Source organism: Leptopilina heterotoma, unplaced genomic scaffold, assembly GCF_015476425.1.
Source record: "Leptopilina heterotoma isolate Lh14 unplaced genomic scaffold, ASM1547642v1 Lhet_26, whole genome shotgun sequence".
Lineage (NCBI taxonomy): Eukaryota > Metazoa > Arthropoda > Insecta > Hymenoptera > Figitidae > Leptopilina > Leptopilina heterotoma.
The window spans coordinates 5,102,098-5,128,033 of record NW_025110969.1 but is presented as its reverse complement, the minus strand read 5'-3'; the positions used below and the strand labels follow the sequence as shown (position 1 = coordinate 5,128,033).

Here is a 25,936-nt window from a genome sequence, read left to right as displayed (position 1 = left end):
GAAGTCAGGATTTCAGAATTCCAAATTGCGAATCCAATATTGCAAACAAGTTTTTAAAAAATCTTTCGAATTCACACGAAGCCTGTTACTGTGTGTTTTTTTGGGGTTCTTAATGACTTGTTTGCAATATTGGTCCCTAATATCCGCAATTTGAAACCCCCAATTATCACGTTTCGTGTGAATTCGGGAAATTTTTCAAGAACTTGTTCGTCATATTGAATTTACCATTTTGAATTCTTAAATGCTGATTTCTGATTTGTAATCAGCGACTCCGAAAACCCCTAGATACCAAGTAAAGTAAAAATCCAAAAAATTTTAAAAACTTGTCTGCCATATTGGATCCAGCATTTTTCATTTTTAAAATCTGAATTAGTAACCATAAAAAATTACTTTTTTTAATATCTACAAGTTTTTTCTGATGATATTCTTTCTCAAATATATATTTCTTGAAGAAAAGCTGACTTTTCGTTGTTTTGAATTTTTAAATCAACTTTTCTTAAAAACGGCTCCACAGAAGATTTTCGTTTTTGTTGGAAAATGATGTACTTGTGATCTAGAATCGAAATCAAGAAGAAAATTCCAGGTGCCAGAACCTTTCAGTTAAATCGGTTTAAAAAGCACCGTGAATCGTGTTTCTTAATAATTGAAATTAAACATTTAATAATTGAATTTTATTAAAATTTCTAGAAAATTTTTTATTATGTCGATTTTTTTAATAATTATAATTAATAATTATATTGTAAACATTTATTAAAATTTTTGCTGGAAAATTAAACTTTTTTAATTAATTGTATTTGAGTTTTTGTAAATTATTAAATTCTTTTGAAGAATTTCTTTCAGTGTTTTTCAAAATGTAGTTTTTTGAATTAATTTTCGAAAAATATTCTTAAAAATTAAAAATAATTAATTCTCTCGTGAAATTGTATTACAATTGTATTGAAAATAATTGAATTTTTGAACAGATTTTTACTATTTATAAAAATAATTGAATTCTTGCAAAGAATAATATTAAAATTTTTGAAAATTTAATTATTATAAAGTATAATTTGAAATTAAAAAATTTTGTAATTTGCGTAATGATATTATGTAAAGAATTGAACAATATTAGGCAATAAAACATTTATATGACTATTAATTAATTAATTTTTTTGAATGTAACTTTAAATATTAGTTAATGGAGTTTTATACAATTAGAAGTGAGAATAAAAATGAAAAATGGAAATTTATTAAAACTATTAAGAATTACATTTTTTTTCACAACAATAATTCGATAAACATGCATATCAGTTCTTCCTTATTACGTCCCTCGATGGAGAATGGAGGATTTGAGCACTTTTTTTCAATGAAAGCAGGATCAATATTGGGAAAAATGTCCCTGAGTTTATCATAAATTTCATTGTAGAAAATCTCATCCGTTTTGGAGGAGCTCGCCCCGGGAACATTTTCAGCAGGTCGTGATTTTTTTTTTCATTCGACGATTCAATCTGAATCTCCTGCATCTGTGACCGAGATGAAGACGGCATCTGGTAAAACTGAATCGGCGGTTTCTTACTCTCCAAATTTGCAGAGGAAATGATAGTGGTGTGTTTCTGAAGAAGTTGCCAACGAATTTTCCCCACTTTCATCCGAGCTTCTCGATTTTTTACTGCTTGATGCCGAACTTTCGACCTTAACCTGATCGCGTGATGACGATGATTTTCTTTTAGGCGCAGACTTATTTCTTTCAAGTTGATATTGCGGTTTTGGACACTTGACGGGCATTAATTTCCATAATACCAAAATGACGCGATTCGACGCCATTCGGTAGGTATTTAACCTTTTTAAGATAATATCAATGCTGTATTCTGGAAACAATTCGTTGATCCATCTCGCTTCTTCAAAGATTTCGTCATCATCGTTGGCCATATTCTATTCAATTATTTTCTACTTCGCTCTACTTTTCTGAAAAAATAGAAAAATTCCAATGTTTATTTTATCATAATACTATAATTATGAAAGAAAATTTCGATTTTAGCCGTCAAAAATGTGATGAAAAATTTTTTTATTGTATGTGTATAAAACGCTAATTAAATGCACACAATAACTTTCACTTTGATCCCGGTCCCAGTGTTGAAATGATAATTTTTTGGAAATGGTATGTTTTAAGGGTTAATGAATGCAACTTCTTTAAGTTGAAGTTGGTTTACTATTATCAATGACAATCTAACTTTAATTTTATAAAAATTACATTCATTAACCTTTAAATTAAAAACGTACTATTTTCAAAAATTTAAAAATTTATAATTACTTAACTGGGTCCGGGACGAAAGTAAAAATGTTATTGTGTGCACTTAATTAGTGAAATAATTTAATTATTCATAAAAAAGGCACATGGGTAAGTCCATAACTAAAAAATCAAAATTGTCCCCTACTTCTTGGATTTGGTTCAAAATTCGAAATTTTGAAGGAGAATAGTAAAAAGCCTAAAGTCGATTTCGAAAAATTTTGGATTTACGTGATTTTCAAATTTTTTTTTTCAAATTCTTATTATTTACTAACAATTTAAAACAAAATTTCGTATAAAAAAATTTTTTTAAATAAACAATTTTTTGAAAAGTGCCATTTTTTTTGCTTTTAACAACAATTATTCGATTTCCATTTAATTTTAAATGAAATTCTTTTTACAAAGTGACATTTTTTTATTTCTTTTAATATTTCGATTCCTTTAGATTTCATGAGTATTTAAAAAAATTATGGAGGGTCTAAACAAAAAAAAAATTTTGGACAGGGAACTTTTGGACTCAGTGTACGATTAAATAAAGTAAATTAACTTTTAGACAAACGAATGAATGAAATTTTTCTTCTTTTATGTAGTGATTTGCTGTTTTTACCGGAAAAAAATTGTATAGCAACGATAAATATTATATTACATTATTATATACATCTTAAATATAAATTTAAAAATAAATTTAACAATTTTTGTATAATTGAGTGACTTACCAGAGAAGAAGACAATTCAATGACTGAAATGGTTGGTTGAGAGGTTTTTCCCAGATGGTTCAAACAAAAGAATCATGAAATAGAGATCTATATGAAAACACAGTCTCTTAAAGAGATGCCAATGACCGTCCCCAAATGCAACTGCGCTTGCTCTACAAACATGCTTCTTATTGGTAGAATGAAACTTGTCCATTTAAAATGCTTTATATATAAAACTTTTTAAATAGACCCGCTTTATTCTACCAATAAGACTCTCTTTGTGTATTTTAGATGGAGGTAAAGGTGAATACATAATTAGTCGGTGTTTTAAAGCGCCATCATATTTAGTGACGTGGGTTTTCACAACCGTGAAGTCCCAGTATTTAAATTGACAAAATTCTGAAAAGAAAATAAATTTCTTAAATTTTCGCGTAAGTCTCACTGGCTAGCACACAAAAATTCCTAAGTTACAAGAATTAAACGATTTTACAGGTTAGAATAAAGTAATTTTCGTGGAATAGTGCAAAAACTTTTGAATTTTTAGTACCCAGTATTTAAATTTAGAAAATTCAGCCAATATATTAATTTTTTTATTTTTCGCTTAAGTCTCGAAAATCCAATCGACTTTATGATTGATAATTAACGATCAGAAAAAGAGTAGAAAAAACCACAAGAAAAATAATCGAACCAATTGCCGAGAATGATAAGAATAAAATATCCGCTTCATTTTCAACTTAATAATATTATGTTTTAATGCACAAAATAGTAAATTTTTTTAATTTAAATACAAACAATTTTTTTTCCTTTTTTAAGAATAAAATTCTCTTTTTTCTTCTTATTTTTTTATAAAAGACTTTTTATTTCTTTTTATTTTGCAGAGTGTTGAGGAGATGACTATCGGAGACTCCTGGTCGGATGTTAATTGCGAGTCCACATCTAAAAATCACATACTTTAAAATATTTGTTTTATTCGAATGCTGAAATTCAATTTTGCAAATCGTTGGTGGATAAATAATTTATTGTTTTCTCAGCATAGTCAATATTTAAAGCCGTGTAATGATGAAGATATTCTGTTCCGTCCTGCATTAAGTCAAACATTTTCTCTGCATTCTCAAAGTGATCGGTAATGAGTGATTTAAAAAACTGCAGTTTTTCAAGAATAAAACTTAAAGAATTTTTAATTTCGGGTCCTTAAAAAAGTGGTCAACTTCTGCCACACCAAGTTTAAAGAGTGCTCTTGTGCTCAATTTTCTTTTTTCCTGTATTATTTGATTTCCAAAATGATCTAGATTTACGCTCTGCCTTAGAAAAAACGTAGATTTTATTTTTAACTCTTCTTTTTCTTCTTTAAATCTATAACACTGGGTTAGAGAATAATTTAAAGCAAGTAGTCGATAACTAATTTTGATTTTTGTTTTTTTTTGGTGTCTCAATGTTCGGCACTGATTATTTAAGACGTCAATGTATTCATTATACAACAAACCATCTGAATGTTCGCCAATAAAATCTAAATTATGAAATAAAAAATAAATAAAAACACCACTGTAAAGTTAAAGCTGAAATATTCAATTAATAAAATAAGTATAAGTAATATGTAACCCCGTAATGTACTGCTCCGCGAAGCAGGGTGCGCGGAGGTAACACTAAAAAAATTTAATTGATTCAAATAACCGATTAGTTGACTATTATCAATTAAATATTAAATATTGATAAGAATAATAAGTAACGAATTTTTGTGAAATATTTTTAAAAATTTCTGCTTGGAAATTGGTATGGAATTCCGCACGAAATATCAGTAAAAAATTTTCGGTAAAATTTCAGAACCAAAATCAAGCGAATTAATAACGAATTTTTTTGAAATATTTTTAAAAATTTCTGCTCGGAAATTGGTATGGAATTCCGCACGAAATATCAGTAAAAAATTTTTTCAAAAATTTTCAGTAAAATTTCCGAACGAAAATCAAGCGAATTAATAACGAATTTTTTTGAAATATTTTTTAAAATTTCTGCTCAGAAATTGGTATTCAATTTCGCGCGAAATATCAGCTAAAAATTTTTTTTTTAATTTTCGGTCATATTTCCGAACGAAAATCAGTCGAATTATTAACGAATTTTTTAAAAATTTCTGCTTGGAAATTTGTATAGAATTCCATTTGGAAATAAAAGCTAAAAATTACTAACGAATTTTTTACAGACAAAAAATATCCAACTTCCGGAGCGCAAAAGTTAAAATGTAAATTTTTCAAAAAAGATTTTTACTTAAAAAATATCAAATTCAATTTTCAATTTCAAATTTTTTTAATAATAAACATATTTACAAAAATTAGAAAAGCCTGCGTTAGAAAGCTGATTAAATTTTGCGTAAAATAAGTCGTCTTTGAAGTCATTTCGTTAACTATTTTTTGAGTTGTAAAGTGAAAAAGAAATAAAAAAAATTATCAAATTTTCTCCATTTGTGACTTTAACTTTTTCAAAAATCTCAAAAAATTTAGATAAATGTTTTTTTAAAAACACAGAAATCTTTGTTAGAATTTTAGCTTTAAAATAAGCCTTCGAAAATTAAAAAAGATTAATCCGTCTTTGATATATCATTAAAAATGTGAAGCCGAGTTTCGACGATTGGTGCACTAGAATTTAACTGACGACTCGATTCTGGCTTCGCGCGGCTGCGAATGAGAGAGAAAGCAGGGACGAATTCATGCGGGGGAACGATGAACTTTCGAGTTTCTTTATATTATTTTTGAAACATCATTATTTATTATTCCCCAGCATGAATCCATCCCTGTTTTCTCTCCCATTCGCAGCCACGCGAAGCAAGAATCGAGTCGTCAGTTAAATTCCAGTGCACCAATCGTCGAAACTCGGCTTCACATTTGTAATGATATATCTAAGACGGATTAACCTTTTTTAATGTTCGAAGGCTTATTTTAAAGTCGAAATTCTAACGAAGATTTCTGTGTTTTTTGAAAAATGTTATCTAAATTTTTCTAGATTTTTGAAAAGTTGAAGTCAAGAGACAAAAAAGAGAAAATTTGATAATTTTTTTATTTCTTTCTCATTCTACAACTCAAAAAATAGCTAACGAAATGACTTCAAAGACGGATTATTTTACGCAAAATTTAATCAGCTTTCTAACCGTATTTAAGTTTTTTTGCATCTCCTTTTATTTACGAGATATGATTGAAAAAGTGATGGCATGTTTTTTCATAGAGTCGCTTGTAATCATCCTAGTACTCGTGAACGGTAGTGTATATCTTGTTTACAGTCAGTTTTTTTCGAATTTTATTAATTTGTGAAGAAACTTGACGTGATGGCAGAAAACTGAGTTCGGATTCGAATTCAGCGACCCAAAAAACATATAAAGAACATAGTCCGGTCAAAACTTCCTTTAAAAAAATTTTGTGGTCCTGTGTTACAGAAATTTTTGCAAATTTTAAATTTAATTAATTTCCAATTCTAGTTTGGTGTTACTGGGACAGTACTGGTTTAGTACTGGTAAAGTTTAAATTTATAAAACTGATTCTATTGTTTATGCACTCAAAGTAACTAACTTCTAAGAAATTTTATAAATAAATTCTAAATTTCATATTTAGAATACATTCAAAGAAGAAAATGATACTTTCTTAATTAAAAATATTCAAAGTTATAACTATCTTTAATTAGTAACCCATCTTTTGCTGCAAATTAGTTAAATTTTGGTAAATAATGAATAAAATGATTTGATTTATGAACTTATATGTAAAATTTAACTGATCTACAATAAAAAGTTGTGCACTAATTGAAGAGAGACAAAATTTTTACTAATTCAGAGTTAGAGTATATTCTCATTCTATTGTGGACAAACAATTCGTAAACAAATTTTTAAGTTCAACGAAGACTGTGAGTCAAATATTATAATAACTTAACCCGGCAAGCGTAAGGTGGAATTTTGCTACACCGAGCGTAAGGTAGGGTATTTTTTACCCTGTAACACTATTTATAAATTAAGAAAAACTTAAAATCATGGAAATTTTTTTCTACAAATGTTTTATGTTGCCTAGTAATCTAATTTATTAATGTTACGATAAATTTTTCATTTATTTAAACAAATTATTATTGTTAATTTATAACAATTCCAAAAACAAAATAGAAAAAAGCAAATTTCCATATATTTGGCAGCATGATATCGGTATTATTTAATGCTAAATTATTGAATTGAATAAAACATTAAATTAAATTTGCTATAATTATTATTTAACATTGTTTTAACAATTCATTGTTGTTATTTATTAACTTTTTTTTATTGCACTTAGAAAGATGCAGTTTTTTTTAATTTTGCAATTTTGGATCTAAGATAATAACCGATAATTATTAAATGTCAGTTCGATGTGTTAACAATTGTTTAAACAATTAATTGTTGTTATTTAATAACTTTTTTTCTATTGCATTTAGGAAGATGCAGTTTTTTCTAATTTTGCAATTTTAGACCTAAGATAATAATCTTAGATCCAAAATTGCAAAATTAGAAAAAAACTGCATTTTGCTAGGTGCAATAGAAAAAAGTTAATAAATAACAACAATTAATTGTGTAAATAATGGTTAACATATCGAATTGACATTTAATAATTATCGGTTATTATTTTAGATCCAAAATTGCAAAATTAGAAAAAAAACTGCATTTTGCTAGGTGCAACAGAAAAAAGTTAATAAATAACAACAATTAATTGTTTAAACAATGGTTAACATATCGATTTGACATTTAATAATTATCGGTTATTATCTTAGGTCCGAAATTGCAAAATTAGGAAAAAACTGCATCTTCCTAGGTGCAATAGAAAAAAGTTAATAAATAACAACAATTAATTGTTTAAACAATTGTTAACATATCGAATTGACATTTAATAATTATCGGTTATTATCTTAGGTCCAAAATTGCAAAATTAGAAAAAAACTGCACCTTTTTACGTGTAATAAAAAAAAGTTAATAAATAACAACAATTTATTGTTTAAACAATGTTAATTAATAACTATAGCAAATTTAATTTAATGTTTTATTTAATTAATTAATTTAGCATTAAATAATACCGATATCAGCTGCCAAATTTTTAGATATTTGTTTTCTCTATTTTGTTTTTGGAATTGTTATAAATTAACAATAATAATTTATTTAAACAAATTAAAATTTAATTGTAATAATAGTAAAATACATTATTTATCCTTAGTAAACAATAATAGTGAAGTTCATTCATGATTCCAACTGTTTTTTAAATTATATAAAAGACAATACTCGTAGTATGTTTTATATTCAGGGTACATGTGTTGACAATAATTATAAATAAATAATAAGAAATTCAACAAGACATTTTTTTTATTCTTTATTGATTTGTTACCTTATTCAGTGCAGCTATTAAAAATTACAGGTAAATTCATCAATTCAAATTCGAATTATGGAGAAATGAACACTGCCGTCCAATGTAAGAAGACACATAAGCGCCAATGTCGCTTAGGTGTTTATTCTTATGTTTACACTATACAAATTTCGACCTAAGCGACAATGGCGCTTATGTGTCTTCTTACATTGGACGGCAGAATATTCTACAGGGTAAATTTTACCCTACCTTACGCTCGCTGGGTTAAATAAGTGAGATGTAAAAAAAATAAAACCATTTAATTTTAGCAGGAGATTTCTGAAAAGAGATTAAATGAATCTGGAAATTTATCGAAGCCAAAAATTATTCATAAATCACGAATCCGGTATCAAATTCCACTTCGAGAAATGCTTTTAAATACATCCTGACATACTGTAAGTCCAGTTTTCTCAAATGCTGTATCTTACATTTTTTCTTTTTTTAAATATTAGAGTTATCTTTATAGCATAATAAGGAAATCTATACATTTAATACTATAGCAAGTACACTCTATAAGTACAGCACATGCGCAAAATAAGCACGACTGCTGTTCCTAGAAGTCAAACCAGACGCGCAAAATTAACGTACAGGATTTTTTCTAATGTTTGGCGCATGTAGTGTGCCAGAGGTTACATACCTTTTTGACAACAGTTTGCACAAATATTAATATTTTTTAAGTTTCAAAGTTGCTAAAAGTTCATAAAACTATGTACTACCTGATGCAATATTCATTATTTTAATAAAGTTCTAATGAAAAGTGTAAAACTAATTATGAAACTCACTATTTTTTGCAGTGAAAAAGGTATGTAACCCTTTAATGTGCATTTTCCTATTAAATCTTAATGTTTTAGTTTATAAAAAACTATATAATACTCTTATAAAGGTTAGAATTTCTTATACCTGAAATTAGAATAATGTATAATAAAATTTGAAATGTAGATATGTTGTTTAAATATTATAATATTTTATACTAAGATTTACAATATATGCTTTTTTTATTTATTTTGGCGTAGGAACACCAAACTACTATTCATAAACTACGTCATGCTATTTTGAACTATTTTTCCACCCCCAAACGTCACAAACTTTACATACTATAGCGCCATTTTTTCTACTGATCATCAAGCTCAGCTAATTCTACCCCTCTCTAAAACGTGACGTAAGTTTATGTTAGAACTTTCAAAATCTATAGGGGAAGAGGTTCGGTTGTGGACACCCCCGCAGAACTTTTGACAGAAATAAGTTTTGTCAAATCTGATAAATATGACGTGTGTGTTAAGACAGAACATAGTTTTTTATGCAAATACAAAAGTTATTGGACACCTGTGTTTTTTACTATATATATAAATTAATTTTTTGCAACACTAACCTGTAAAATTGAATTTTACACACAGAAAACTGTGTGTAAAGTACTTCATTTTATAGCGGTGTGTAAAGTGTTACTTTACACACCGCTAGCAGTGTGTAAAATGAATTCCAGTGTGTAAAGTGATTTTCAGTGCGTAAAATGATTACTTTACGCATTCTTGTGACTGTTTGATGAGAAACCATGAATTAAAGCTTTTAAACAACAATTTACAATCACATTTTTATTTTAGCTTCTAGAAAACTTCATTTAACAGTTCCCCCACTACACCTAAACTTTCAGTAATATTGGCAATATTGCTGCAAGTTTAGTTGTTTTAGTGTTGCAAAAAATTTTGTATGACACTCGTGCGTAAATCAGATTATACTTGTGTGACTTGCAGCACTCGCCTTCGGCTCGAGCTGCAAACGTCACACTCGTATAATCAACGATTTTACGCACTTGTATCATAAATAACTATTTCGACACGTTGAATATAACAAAAATGTATTTTTAAACATTGTTAAATGTTCAACAAATCAAATTGAATTAATTAAAATGATAAGTTCAATGCGTATTTACACAGTAAGTATGTTATATTTTGTGATCCAATACCAAGTATGACAACAATGAACACAAGCAACATTTTTTTCATGACGTTTTAAAATGATGGTAAAGTTTGGTTGTGAGCACTCAAATCGATTTATTGTCAATCACAACGTAAGTAATTAATGTAAGTTACGTAATTTACTCTGGTTACATAACTTACATAATTAATTACGTTGCTCTAGTTTCGTAAGTCAGGGTAAACAATTTTTCTGTGATTGACTCTAAATAATTATTATTTTCAATCTTTTGTTTTGAGTCGACACGAAACTAAATTAACAAACTGAGTTTAGTTCCGGGTCGACACGAAACTCAACTCTGTTAATTTAGTTTCGTGTCAACTCAAACACTAAATCGAAACTTAACTTTCGAGACGGTCCCTGCTTACAACATTTAATAGTGTTTTATGAATTTTAAGAGTTTCGTGGTCCATCACGGAAATTAATATAACGAGACTTTGGTATCCATCCGTCGTTTGTAGCTAGTAACTGTGCAGTTGAGGTTCAGTGTGAGAAATCTTATATATCTTTACATGGGTAAGAGGGGAGGTCAAAATTAGAAAAAATCATCCTTACGTAGTTAATGAATGGTTACATAGTTAATTTTTTGTTGCATTTTTAGTAGATTATTCAAATGTGCTCACAACCTGTAGTTAGCTAAGGTCCCTAGCTTTAAATACATATGCATATGTTCGCTTAATATCTACTTGAACACAAGTTATGAGTAAAAACGAAATTATTAACTATTTTTATTGTATACATAAATTGAAATGTACAAATGTATCACTGATTAGGATTACTTAATTCATTTGTATTAGTAGATTAAAAATAGAAAAGAATTAAAGTCGTAGATCAAGTGGAGCAAACGCGATGACTTTTCTGCAGGTTTCAGCAAAGACTCTATAGAATCTGTGATCAAAAATATGTACGTAGGAGTGGACTTAATGTTGCGTGGCCAGGATGCAAGGGCTGGTTTGCTAAGAGAGTACGAAGAGTTTTTGAGAAGAGAAGAGAATGGGGTAGAAAGAAGGTAGAAAATGGAGAGAAAAGGAAGGGGAGTGAAAAACGAAATGAGAGTTGGCTGCAATGGTCGCGAAAGCAGTGGCAGAGAGGGTAATGTTGCGTGATGAGACGCTTCGTGGACTCATTGAGAACAGAAAAAAGAGAGAAAAGTTAAGGGGAATTTAAGAGACGAAAGCAAAACAGAAAGAATCAAAAAGTGGTTTAAGAACGTCAAAAATTTTAATGCAAAATATATTAACAAATATTAAAGGTAGCAGTTCTAATATCAAATAGAACTTCATTTTAATCGGTAATATCGATTTATTTTACAAAAAATAAGGTTTGGTGAATTTTAATTTAAAAATTCTATTAATTTCCAATGGACACTTTCATTAAATAAAATGAAATATTTACTTTTGAAGACCTTTCACTATTTAAACAATTTTTGAAAATTGATTAAAAATAGACTTAAATATGCAGATATTATATGATAAGTGACAGAAAGGTATCTTTTAGTGTTTAAAAGGTATATAATTCATAAAGTGGTTGGTATTTTAAATTAGAGAAGATCAAATTTCGATTGATGGTTAAACATTTTTAATATACAGGCGAGTATAAGTCAACTGCTTATATGCTATTCTGTTGGTTCTGCGTAGTCATGAAATAATAAGATTCTGATACAAGTGCCACTGTTTTCAAAAAGTTGTGCAAACAGAAAATACAACATATAAGCGACAGGGTTGGTCATGATAATGTGACATACATCAATAAAATCTATATGTATGTTTCTACACGGAAAGTCATTTCATTTCAATTTTTAATGGAAAATTTCATTTCTTTGTTTTTAGCGCTTTTGAAAATTTGCTTCCGTTACGTGAAGAAACAAAACAATTTATTATCATTCTATAAATGTTTTGTTCGTTGAGTCGCGAAAAAACGCCACGTAAAATACAACATATATTCATGTTGTAAATTGCTTGCCATACTTTTTCGTAAATGACACTATCATACTTCTTTGAGAAAATAAAGGTAAAATTTCTTAAAAACTACCTTTTTCTAAGTTTGACAGTATTTTTGACAGACTACTACTGTGAAAATACATTTTTGATCCCACATGCAGAAAAATGGTGTTTTTAAATAACAGTCCTCTGCTATCTGAAATCGCCACTTTTAAGCATTAGGAATAAAAAATATCGTATGTAACACGGAAACAAATGCAGCCAAAAAAAATATTTAAAAAAAATAAAAATAATAAAAATATTAAAAATATAATAATAATAATAATAATAATAACAATAATAATAATATTTTTTTTTTTGCTTAGGGACTTTTGGGAAATCTGCCTACAGATTCCTTGGATTCCGCACTCCAAGGTTATGTGGGGTTGGTAAAATGAAACAAAAGGAAATATTAAAAAAAAGATAAATAAATTAATGTTATAATAAATTTAATAAACTGGCGACCTACTACCAGCCCGACCCACTAAAACCCGTAACCCTTCTTCTGGAGCCCTTTACCCTCCCTCGGAACTGTCGTAAGACTTTAGCCTTCGAGGGTGGCGCTCCAACTCTGTCGCTAATGCGACCTTCTTCTTCTCTCTGCGGTTTTCCTGCGTCCGTAGTTAAAAAAAATGATTAAAACTATTTCATAGTCTAAGCGGAATTTACAGCACAACAATAATAAAAAAACAAAATTATTTAAGAAGTGTTAAAAGTCAAAAGATAAAATCGCAAACGGATATAAAAAAGAAAAGAAAAAAAAGTAAACAGGTATATAACTTTGAAAAGACAAAACTGTACAAAAACGAATAAAAAAAACAAAACAAATTAAAAAATGTAGAAGGACAAATGAATCACAAAATAAATTAATAAGAAACGTATTTAGAGCTTTAGAAATATTAGATATATATATTATATTATTATTAGTATATTATATTAGATAATACGTCCTTTAGAGCTTAACTTTGTTTTATTTCTCAATTCGCGGGAATACTCCATAGTGGCAAGTAGAAATTTCAAAAATTGTATTTGGCTCCTTTTAACTGCAAGTATTAAATATTTTTAAAAATATTATTGTACTATTAAAATTGTTTCTATTATGAAATTAGTAATTTTTAAATAATGAAATAGAATTGATCATTCGTTAAATGAATTAGTAAGCGTTTTATGCAGTTGGTAGTAGAAAACTACTACTTCATTTGTGACGCGATCTGAAGAAAGCGAAGAAAGGGACCTTAGCATGCAACATTAAAGTAACATAACGTGTTACTTTGGTTCTTTCATATTTATATGTAGATATATGCATTTAATTGAAATTTTTATTTATTTCATTTAACTGAGTGTAATATCACAGTAATATTATCGCGTAATAATACTGTGATGATACCGTAATATTACCAGCAGGTCGTTTTTTAATATAAATGTAATATTACGTGCTACATCAAAAGTGAACTGAAATTAAGATTTTCTTTTCTGCAAGATACATTTTATGTTTGTATCTCGTGATTCGTAGGTGCAGGTAGTAGGGCTTTTCGAAGTGAAGTTAGATTTATAATAAAGGGTCTTCAAGTAGGGCAGTACTGTGTTGTCATATAGCGCTTTCTCTCTTACCGACAGCGCTAAAAATAATTTGGTTTCATTAGGTCGTTTTTGCTTATGTTAAAGCAAACATATCAGTTTTGCTTTAAAATTTTCAGTATATTTAAGATTAAATATTTTTTTAAATTAAATATATTTATCAAAACAAATAAAATTTTTAATCTAAATTAGTTAATATTTTTTAAAATTGAGATTGAATTCATAGCAAGTGTTAAACTTAAGAAAATTATTCAAATTTATTCTTCTACTCAAATTAGGTTTAAAATATTATTTATACTTTTTGTAAAATTATCTAATTTCCAATCAGTTAAATTTCACTGTAAATCAGTAAAAAATAATTAAATATCAGTTATTTTTTAATAATTCGTCATTAAAAATTTCATTAAGTGGAATTTCTTTGTTCCATATTTAGAGAATGTATCTTATATTTTATATATATTTTATTTATATTTTTTTATGTATGTATATATATGTATAAAATTTTATATTCATAAAAAATTTTATATTTTTATATATGTACACACATTTTTTATATTACAAAAAAAATCAAAAAGTTTTAAGTATAAATTTATACTTAAAGCGCAGGCGCATGTTTAAACTAGAAAAATAATATACAATTAAAAATCTTGTAAGGCTTTAAGCAAAACTAAATTTTATCTCAGACTTTGTTAGATGCGGAGCAGAACTTGTCGACATAAATATGACAGAACTTAAAAGTTCTTAAATACCAAATCTAACATATACCTAACATATACTAAATCCAAACAGATTCTGAATTCTATCTCAGACTTTGTTAAACTCTGAGCAGAACTTGTCGGTTTAGATATGATAGAACTTAAGAGTCCTTAAATATACTATACCAAAACCTTACAGATTCTAAGTAGAATTTGTAGGTATTGAAAGTATCTATTTAGAACTTATTGTACTCTAATAGATTCTAAAGCAAATTTAAATTTCGACTCGGGGAATCTTCATTCCTATTGGCTTTCCTTTTTGAAGATTTTCTAGTTGAATTTACTATGGCGGGTTTAATTTTGCCATTTTCAGTTATCTCTATTGCGCCTGATGCACTTTCTTTCAAAATTTTTGTAATCTCTGGAATATGTACTAAAACAAATTTATCTAGTCTTAAGGGTAGGCCCACATTTCGAAACTGGCGATTTTTTAAGTCATTAAAAAATAATTCGGACGCTGCTGACGTTGCATTAATGTATCCGAACTGTCCTAATTCCCGCATTATGTCAATGAATAAAGGAAAGTACGGAAGAAGATCTTTTACCTTCTTTGCAAAAGCCGGCAATTTATATCCGTTTACTTCATCATCGTATAAAATTATTTCTTCGTCAGTTTCTTTTTTGACTGTACTATAAAGTTGATCGACCCACTTTTCGATAGAAGAAAATTCATTACTATTGTCCTTTTCGAATGTCAAATCATGTTCTTCTAATTTCTCGAATTTCTCGGGTTCTGACAATATTTCCTTAGGTATATCCTCCTTAACACCTTTTTTTCTTTTAAAAATTCCATGGCCTTATACCCAAGACTTCCTTTTTTAATACTTCTAGTGAGAGAGAGCGTCAGTATAGAAAGAGCTATTTCTTCGAAGTCTTTGAAATTTTCTTATCTTCGTAACAGGCACATTGACCTTAAGTACGTAATACGCACTCCTGGTTAATGATTTGGATAGCACTTCCACCTTGCTATTATATTCGTAAAATGGCAAATATCTAAACGAACCATGCAAGTTGAATCGTCGACAATTTTATTGATAATTTGATCAAAACATATATTTAAGTATCACTTTGTGCTTCGTCCTGAACAAAAAGCTCGGGTAACTGCACGTAAGAAAGCTTTATCAAAATCAATAACATTTTCTTTTGCTATCGGATAATTCTTATTTTCAATTGCACCAACTCGTAAGAATTCGAGTAAAAAGTTTAAAATTGCGACAGTTGTTTGGCTAGCAGACAACATGTGGAAAACTGGCACAGTTTTATTGTTTACCTCTACTACTCCTTGATACAAATAGATGTGGGAGCACAGTTCATTATTTAGTTGTAACAGTTTTTTAACACAACTTTCGGTTCCGTCGATCCTTAATTTTTCACAGAATTTTTCAAAAATTAGCTGTTGTTCTTTTGTCCAGTAGTGATCGAAAAGTGGATCAAGTCCAACGTTTCGAATTGCACCCTCATATTTATCACTATATTTCAAAGCTAATAGATTATCAAAAATATTGGAACCTTTGAGACCCAGAGATTTGTTAATTCCTTCTTGCCTCGCTTTTCTAAATGTATTCTTCTTAAACAAATTATTTTATCTCCCACCTTTTGAATCAATATGTGCGCCTCATTCCGCCTGTATTGACAGGCTAATAAACTTCGATCAATTATTTCTTTGACCACAGCTTCTCTTAATTTGCCTCGTAAAGGCCGTTTTTTAATGTGGTTGGTTAATTGTCGGATCAAAATTTCAAATTATGCAGTCTAACAACAGAATTTCCTTCCTGTGGTTCTTCAAGAATTCGACCAAAAAATTCACTGTGACATTTGAAACATGAAGCATTTTTGCAAAAATTGTTTAGATTGAATATTTTTCGATATTTGTGAAAAATAAATTTAATAAAAAATTTCTTTGACGGATATTTATTGTGCTCGTCTAGCACAATACAGCACAATTGCTATTTTTCTGAAATTTAAATTTTTAAGAAAATCTGGGACCAAAATAGCTTTAAAAAATTGTAATGATTGGAGATTTTTCGATATATTATTTCTAGTATATCACTTTATATTTTACTGTGTGTTTTATTATAGTATATTATGTTAAACTATATTATATTGCATTATAGGAATTTATGTTATGTTATATCATCTTATATTATATCATATTATTACATTATCACATTATATTTTATTGAATGTTACATTATGCTATATGAAATTCCGTATTATCGTATCTGGCATTGTGTTCTTTTAATACATTATATTATATCTACTTTTAATCAATAGAGCTGTATATATTATATTATATATCATATTATATTATATATATTATATTATATATATTATATTATATTATATTATATTATATTATATTATATTATATTATATTATATTATATTATATTATATTATATTATATTATATTATATTATATTATATTATATTATATTATATTATATTATATTATATTATATTATATTATATTATATTATATTATATTATATTATATTATACAGTCAAACCTGGATAAGCGAGAGTTCAAGGGACCGACAACTTTCTCTCGCTTATAGAGGTTTCTCACTTACCCAGTTTTCACTTACAGAGGTCTAAAAGCAAATTTTTCTCACTTACAGAGGTTTATGAAAAAATGTTATTCAAATTAATATTTTATTGTACATAATTATATAATTTATTAGTTATTTTCTTTTAGTTCACATTATCATTATCATTTATTTAAAATGCTTAAAAAAGTCAGTCATTTTCGTTTGTTTTTTTATTCTAATATTGTCAACTTCTTTCTCTAGAGCATAAATTTTATTGAAAACAGACTTATCAACATTTTTAGAAAATTCCAAGAAACGATGAACAGTCTCTAAAGCTTTTAAAGTTTCTTGTTTATTTGGAAAAAGTTCTTCTCTTTTAGTCAAATTTTTGTTTTCTTCATTATCATCTTCATTATCATCATCATCATCATCGTCATCATCATCATTTTTGGCCGTGGTTAAATTGGCTATTATGTCGTTATCCGTGAGTTCTCCTGTAACTGTCACATTGTCATCTACTCTAACAAAATCTTCGAAAGTTGGATTTTCAATGTTATGTTCACAAGGCAAGAGTGTATTCCAATCCTCGATACTAGGGACTTCAACATCATCTTCTTCTGTCTGGTTTCCCACGTCAGTGCAAAATCCAGCTTTTTTAAAGCAATTCTTGATGGTGACGTCGCTTATTGAGTACCATGCTTTGCTAGCGAACTTTATAGCCAGAAGTACGTTTATTTCAGGCTTCATATTTTTTTCTAAACATGTCAAAACATGCTTCACCACTTCTTTGCGATAATGTCTCTTAAAAGCATGAATTACTCCTTGATCTAATGGTTGCAAGTGGCTGGTAGTATTGGCAGGTAAAAAAATAACATTCACATTTGCGAGAGTTGGTAAATCTGTATGTGCAGTGCAATTGTCCATAAAAATAACAATTTTTTTTTTTTGGTCTTCATATTTTTATCAATTTTCTGTAGCCACCCTTTAAATATTCCTCTTGTCATCCAAGCTTTTGAGTTGCTTTCATAATCTACAGGTAGGGTTTTTACACCTGCAAGTAAAAATTATGTATTGAATTTTAAGATAATAAAAGACTTGACTGGACTTAAAAGTAAAAATTACTCTCATCATTTTTTGACAGGTAAAATAGTTAAAAATAAGGTTTAAGACGAGTTTCAATTTTATCGTTTTAAAAGACTCAGTTTAAGTCAGCAAAAGGCTAAAAACTTGCAAAATCTTGCGAACCGTAGTTTTATAACTAAAAGAAATTTCAAACAAAAAAATTTTTATAATTTTAATAAAAAATTAATTTTTTTGTTACTTTTCAATTAAAATAGGAAATATAATACACAAGAACATATAAAAAACAAACCTTTAAAACATCGAGGTCGTTTTGATTTTCCAATGACGAGTAAAGGCAATTTATTTGTACCAGTCATATTTGCACATTGAAGAATAGTAATACGTTCCTTACTTTGTTTTCCTCCGTGGCACTTTTCTCCTTGAAAGGCAAATGTTTTGTTTGGTAAACACTTAAAAAACAAACCAGTCTCGTCTGCATTATAAATGTCCTCTGGGTCATATTCTGTTAAAAGATTCGGTAGATCTTTAGTCCACTGATTGCATACACGTACATCCACAGATTTGCTTTCTCCAGATAATGTCTTAAAAACTATATCATGCCGTCTTTTAAAACCCTCAAACCAGCCGTTACTAGCTGAGAAGTCTTGTATTCCTATTTTTGTCGCAAAATCTCTGGCTTTTTCTTTTAATAACGGGCCATCCATGGGAATATTTTTGTCGCGGATTTCTTTTATCCATTCTATGTAAACAACGTTGGTTTGGACTCATTTTCCTTTTTCGCATCCTAGGAAAGAAATCTACCCCTACCAGGGACAGATTTTTTTATAACCTTTCAGCGAATATAAAAAGCGAGCGGTCCAGACCATCGTCCATAGTAATTTTTCGCCCACACCAAGTGTTAGTGTTAAGTGAAATAAAGTGGTCGCCTAGAAAATTCTGGTCGAATTGTCAAAACGGAAGAACAAAATCGCCGAAATCTTAAGCGTTTAATGTTCAGGAAGGAAAGCACTTAAGGTAGCCCGACGAGTGGCTCGCGGAGAACTACCCCACTGCAGTGTTCCAGTTCAACCAGTAAAAGAATATTTCACGGACAAGGAGAACAATAATTTAAACAACCAAGGCCCGATCGAGAACGTGCCGCTCCCTGTCTCAACCAAGGTTGGGCCATCAATCCATTCCATCGTCCAGATCACCCCTCCGTACTGCGACTTCCGGCCGCTCCCATTAACTCCTCAAATCGCCCTTTCAGCGCCTTCTATCAGGTACCCCCAGAGGGGGGAGCCAGTGGGCTCCAACCAACCTTTTGGGTTCCCTAGTGATCCCGGCACCTTCCGGACCAACATCATCCAGACCAAACTACTAAATAAAGGCTTACGGGAGGAAGCACAAAAATGGTGGTCCACGTACAACCACTTGTCACTTCCTTGGAAAGATTTTGTCGAACTGTTTATGAAGAAATATGCAGGAACGACGGCCGTCATGAGACTGCAGGCTTCTTTCTATTCCCAAAAACAGGGAGAAAATGAACCGCTTGCTGTTTTTCTTCAACATAAATATTTGTTGGCTAAACGATTGAACGTTTCACTCGCCTCGGCAGATCTCGCTACTTTGCTATTAGAGTCACTCAAACCAACCCTTCGGCGGTTAGTGCGACCAACCAATCCCAATTCCTTTGCCGAGATTCTCGAAGCAGCTGTCAAGGCTGAACAAGATAAAGCTGATTGAGTTCCTCGTAAACCATCGGTGGTCAAGGAGGAACCTCCCCGCCGATCAACTTTGGAACCCCAAAGCGCAAAACAACCACAGCGGTTACCTCCATGTCATTATTGCCCGGAAAATCATTATCACCGGGATTGTCCAGTTTTCAAGGCTCAAAGAATTCCTTCGGCGCCGGAAAACTGGCGAGACCTGGCAGGGGCAAACCCCCAACTCCCGTCGATGTCAATCACCAATCTTAAGTTCCATTTATTCCACTTCCCAGAATCTGCCACAAGCCCACGTACTGCTCAAAAACTTTCCACGCACACAGATTCAGAGCGCTCTCAACTCTACCCTGACCCTGTGCAGGCCCAACTCGCTGCCAAGGGAACAGCTATGACATTACATGGTAGTATTCCTCTCTGCCCTTCTTTAGATCCTCATATCCTGTCTCATTCCTGACATGCGAAGATTTACGTGCAGATTTGATCCTGGGCAGAGGTTAGCTCGAAGATCATGATGTACATCATGTTGACAAAGAGATTGCTTATATTTAGGCCGCCAAGACCGCCGTCGTGTGTATCTGACAAGTAGCCGCCTCACCACCCCCACTCAAGAGTTGTAGTTCAACCTTTCTCCCTCCATCCCTAACCAGTATAGCTTACGCCTCAAGGACACTGTACTAATGTATGTAACGGTGTTTTATACGACGGCTCCTCTGCGACAAACCACTGCCGTGTATCATGAAATCCGCATTTCCGATCCGAAACCATTTAGAGAAGATTCTTGACGATATTCCATAAAGAAAAAGAAATTTATTGAGTCTGAAAGAAGAGAAATCCTTGCGGATGGGATCATTGAACCTTGCACCTAATGGTTTAGTTCGGCCATCGTCGTTGTGGAAAATCACGGTAAGTTCCGGTTATGCGTCGATTACCGACGTATAAATGATCAAACCGAAGACGCGCCCCAATGTCTACCTCGTATACACGAGGTGATCAAAGCTCTAGGGACGGCCAAAATATTTTCCATGTTTGATTTAAAGAGTGGTTATTGGCAAATACCCTTATCTCCCTAATCAAAAAAGTTCACAGCATTTTCTACACCGAACGGAGGCCATTATCAATATAGAGTCATGCCCTTTGGATTGAAAAATTCGTCCGGCAGCTTTCAGAACCTAATGCGCACTGTACTAGATAACTACTGGGGTACATTTTGCATTGCTTACTTAGACGATATAATCGTTTATTCCCACACTTGAGAAGATCACATTCGACACGTTGGCCTTGTACTAGAGAGAATCCTGATCTTTGGCCTTACCTGTTTTCTACCCAAGTGTCGTTTCGGTGAGAATAGTTTGCCCTACTTAGGCCACGTTATCTGTTCCGACGAAAATCAAGCTCAACCTAGACACATAGATTCGGTGCAGAGCGCTGTCACATCCCGGAATCGACGAGAACTAGCCTCGTTTTTGGGGACTTGCAACTAGCTAATGGAGTATGTGCCTAATTACGCCGGCCTCACGGCCCCCCTTACCGATCTGATAATCCCTAAAAATGCTTATAACTGGACTTCTGTTCATCAAATCGCGTTTGAGGGGGTGAAAGCAGCTTTCCTCAAACCCGCCACATTAAGCAGACCGGACCCCGGTCTGCCATTCGTCCTACAGACAGGTGTAAGTGAAATAGGGAAGCTTTAGTTCACGGGAACAAAATTTTATTGTACATAATCGCATTGATGAAAAAGGTATGTGGAGGTGTTGCCCCATTAATTGTAACTGGCAACTCCGTGATCCAAATGCACTAAAAGAGAGAGTCATCAGGGAATATCACGACGAACCTCTGGCAGGTCACCCCGGAGCAAAGGAGGTATTGGAGGTATTGCACCATTAATTGTAACTAGCAACTCCGTGTTCCAAATGCACTAAAAGAGGGTCATCAGGAAATATCACGACGAACCTTTGGCAGGTCCCCCCAGAGCAGAAGAAACCACCCGATCCATTCAAACCCATTTCTTTTGGCCAGGAATGGGTCGGAAAATCAAAAGATACGTTGCCAAGTGCCACCTATGTCTCTGTATCAATCCAATGAATCATAAACCTTGCATTGGTCAACAACCTCGCACTCCTCGCACCACCTGGGATATAGTGGCTCTCGACCTCATGGGTCCCTACCCGTTAACAAAGCGAGGTAACAGATTTTTACTTGTAGTTACCGATTTATTCACACGATGGACGGAACCTTTTCCGATTAGGAATTCCTATGCTCCCACAATTATAAAATTATTAGAAAGTGAAGTCTTTCCTCGGTTCGGATACCCTCGAAAAATGGTCAGCTATAATGGCTCTCAGTTTTGCAGCCATCTATGGGCCAATGCTGGCCACAGATGGAAATTGCACCCTCTGGACGACTCCCGAGTACCTCCTGATGGCTAATCCAACGGAACGTAGGGAACCAAGAAATTAAAAAGGGACTTCGTCTTCGTCTTACCGACGGAAACCAACAAATCTGGGACGAACAGCTACCGTCACTGCTTTTTGGACTTCGGCGCCGGAAAAATGCGGCTACTGGTTTCTCACCCAGTTCACTTCTGGTTGGTCACGAATTACGCTGACCCGGCGACTGGCGTTTCTCCCCACAACCAGATATTTCCTTTTAGGATCGAGAAAAATTGGCAAGATCAAACCAGCTGTCTTATCAGCAAAGATATGCACGACTGATCAGTTAGCCACACTATAATCCAGGGGATTTAGTATCACAAACTTACGAATCCAGCCAACCGATTTAATGCTAAACTAGCCCCAGCCAGACTAGGGCCTTATCAAGTTATACAAACAATTTCTCCAGAAGTGTTTTTGGTGCAAAAAGAAGATGGACCTCATAAAATCCACTTATCGGAGCTAATTCCTGTTCCACAACAGATTCAATCACTTATTGAACCTACCAAGGAAATGCGTGAAAATTATCACAGTACAAATGCAGGACGCTCACAGTCTTTTCCGGTGACATTCTTGCAACGAGCTTAGACCAATAAGGGCTAAGACGTGGCCTAACCGCTAAACGCAAGAAATTTATCGGAAAAACCGGTGAAACTGCTACCGGAAAAAGGCATGAATTGAAGTCACGAGGAAAAGCCTTGTTTTTTCTCTCCAAAATGTAGACTGAAATTTACATTACTTATACTGCGTGCAGCGGAGCTCTTGGAAAAAATATGCATTACAAAAATGGCTCCTGTTCCGCCATTTTGGAATACACTATACTGTCCACGAGTATCAGGACGATTACAAGCGACTCTATAAAAAAAACATGCCATCACTTTTTTAATCATATCTCGTAAATAAAAGGAGATACAAAAAAACTTAAATACGGTAAGAAAGCGGATTAGGGGGACATTCCAGTTCAAAATGTCAAAAAAATCGATTTTTTTCGGATTCCTTATAGTGTCAAGAATACTCTCCTAAAATATTTTTTCAAAATTCGAAGTAAAACAAAAGTTATACATCCTTATTCTTCGCCATGTCAAAGATGTTTTTGTATGCGGATATACAATCGAATGATTTAAATGTTTTCTAATTTACATTTTTTAAAAAAGACAAACAAAAATTTATTTGGTGTTGCTGATCACAAATTAGATATCAAATTTTCAAAATTTAAAATGGCGGATCCAATGCGGCGGAAAAGAAAATTCAAAATCAAGTGGATTTGCTTGAAAATTGTTACTCGGGAGTTTTTGGGGTCGCTGATTACGAATATGATATCAGATTTTTGGAATTCAAAATGGCGGATCCAATATGGCGCACTTTTTTTTAAATCATCGGATTTGTTTGAAAATCGTTACTGGGGGGTTTTTGGGGTCGCTGATTACGAAACTGACATCAGTTTTCCAAAATTCAAAATGTCGAATGCAATATAGCGGACGAAAAAATTTTTTTATTTTAATTTTGTCGTCCACCATATTGCATCTGCCATTAATGGCAGATGAAGAACTATGAAATTTTTTTTTAATTTCTAACATTTTTTGACCCCGGGACAACCCAGAAATACACTAAATTAAAAAACATCCTTACTATTTGTAGAGCAAAAAATCTTTATTAGCTTTGCAATTTTTCTAAATTTTTAGTTAGAAAAATATCCGAAAATTTTACTAAATATATCGGAACACGTTGCTATAAATATCGAACAAAGTTTCGAAATTTATCTAAATATTTTGTTCGAAAAAAATCGAATAGGTTGAAGAAATTTCTCTTAACGTTTTTCTCTTAACCTTTGCGAAATAAAACTGGCGAACAGTTTTTCAAAAAAAAATTTTACAGTGTACCGTTCAAAAGTATCAGGACGATTACATTCGACTCTATGAAAAAATATGCCATCACTTTTTCAATCATATCCGAAGATGCCTGAGATACGTATGAGAGAGGGCGTTGTTGCGCCATGAGAGAGTCAGTTAGATGAGAAGTACGCGTGTTGAAGCATTGCGGATTTTGAGAGTCGGTCGAAGCCGAGATATTTAAAGCGTGGGTGTCGAGTTGTTGCTCAAAGGGCCCAATTAAAGTTTACGATAACTATTAACAACGTTATTCTTGTGAAAACTACGTATTCGATCGATTATTCGGATAAAACTATTCAATTGTGTTCCAAGTTTACTTAACATCCTAATAAAATTTTTATTTTTCTATTTTATGCTTCTTAAATCAGGGTTTAGTTATTTAAAATCCCTGTTTATTTGTGAATCACTTATATTTATAACATTTCAGAAGTGGGATGATTATACAAAATCCCTGAAAATAAACGTGTCCTGACGCATTTTGTCGGCAGCCATTTTGAATGGTCGGTGATTTCTTCTAGAACGTTCGATGTTCGTCGTGGAGTATACTCGGGCATTTTCGAGATCGTTCGTGAATAAGTGTTCGGGAGTGAAGCTCGAGTCGGCGCACGAGCTACTGTAGAATCTTTAAATCAAAAGAAAAACAATTTTTTTTTACGATGACTTCAAATCGGTCAAGAACCGAGTTAAATAATACGAATTATTATGTCGTTGACGAAGCAATGTCCGACATAGACGAAACTAGAAGTGATTACAACCCTGGTCGTCGTACTGAACAACGATTTGCTCCTCATTCGACCCCGATGAATCCAGACAATTTACGTCGAGTTACAAGTGTACCAAATTTAAATGTGAATTTTCAAAGATTGAATCCTCTACGTCATGATAATGAAAATTTCTTTTCAGTAAGTGAAATTCATAGTCGTGCTTCGACAACACGCAACCGAAATTTTAGTCAAACGCGTTCGATGGACGCTACTATTCGCGAAAATAACGCGCAACAAATGCCTCCGAACGTGGGACCTCCGAGGATGTCGTACTACGGTGATGATCCATTTAGTGTTGGACGAGGTAGATGGGATCCACCAGAACCACCGGATCGACTACGGAATGAATATCGACAAATTGATCTACGCAATGATAATCGAGATTTTTTTCGACACGATGATCGTAGAAGTGAACTTCCTGAGGAGACTGTACGAGCAAACGTTCGTCAACAAAGAACTCAAGAAGATCCCCAACCGAGCCTTAACCAATTGCTGAATGTGATGACTCGAATCTTAGAGCAAAACGCGACGACTATGCAAAGAGATTCGCCTCGAGATTATCATGTTATGCCGGATCTAACTCAGTCCATTCCAAAATTTGATGGCACGTCTGGAACCAGCACAGCAAAGACTTGGTTACGTCAGGTAGAAATGACTGCGAATATTCACCAGTGGCCCGATTCGTTCATTTTGGCATCTGTAGGAAAAAATTTGACGGAAGCGGCGAAGTCATGGTTTCTTGGACGTCAAGACCAATTCCTTACCTGGGAAGATTTCAAACAAGCCTTTAATCGCACTTTTATTCGAGAGGATGATTTAGCAGACGCCTGGACAAAAATGACTCAACGAGAGCAACAACCGGGTGAAAAAGTGGCGGTTTATTTTCACGAGAAAATTCGTTTGTGTC

At 31.9% G+C, this 25,936-nt stretch overlaps 1 protein-coding gene across 1 annotated transcript; it reads right to left on the bottom strand.

Annotated features, from left to right (window-relative positions):
• Positions 1-17,125: 17,125 nt before the first annotated feature.
• LOC122503347 (tigger transposable element-derived protein 6-like) lies at positions 17,126-19,022 on the bottom strand. The gene is made up of 2 exons (XM_043613851.1): positions 18,531-19,022; positions 17,126-18,209 (listed from the first exon to the last, which is right to left on the bottom strand). Exon 2 carries the CDS (start codon positions 18,080-18,082, stop codon positions 17,345-17,347), a length of 738 nt encoding a protein of 245 aa, XP_043469786.1. The 5' UTR covers positions 18,083-18,209; positions 18,531-19,022; the 3' UTR covers positions 17,126-17,344.
• Between the last annotated feature and the right edge of the window lie 6,914 nt (positions 19,023-25,936).

Bases quoted from the DNA above. Each gene is read 5' to 3' on its own strand.
- LOC122503347 (XM_043613851.1), bottom strand. From the start codon at position 18,082: ATGGACAATTGCACTGCACATACAGATTTACCAACTCTCGCAAATGTG.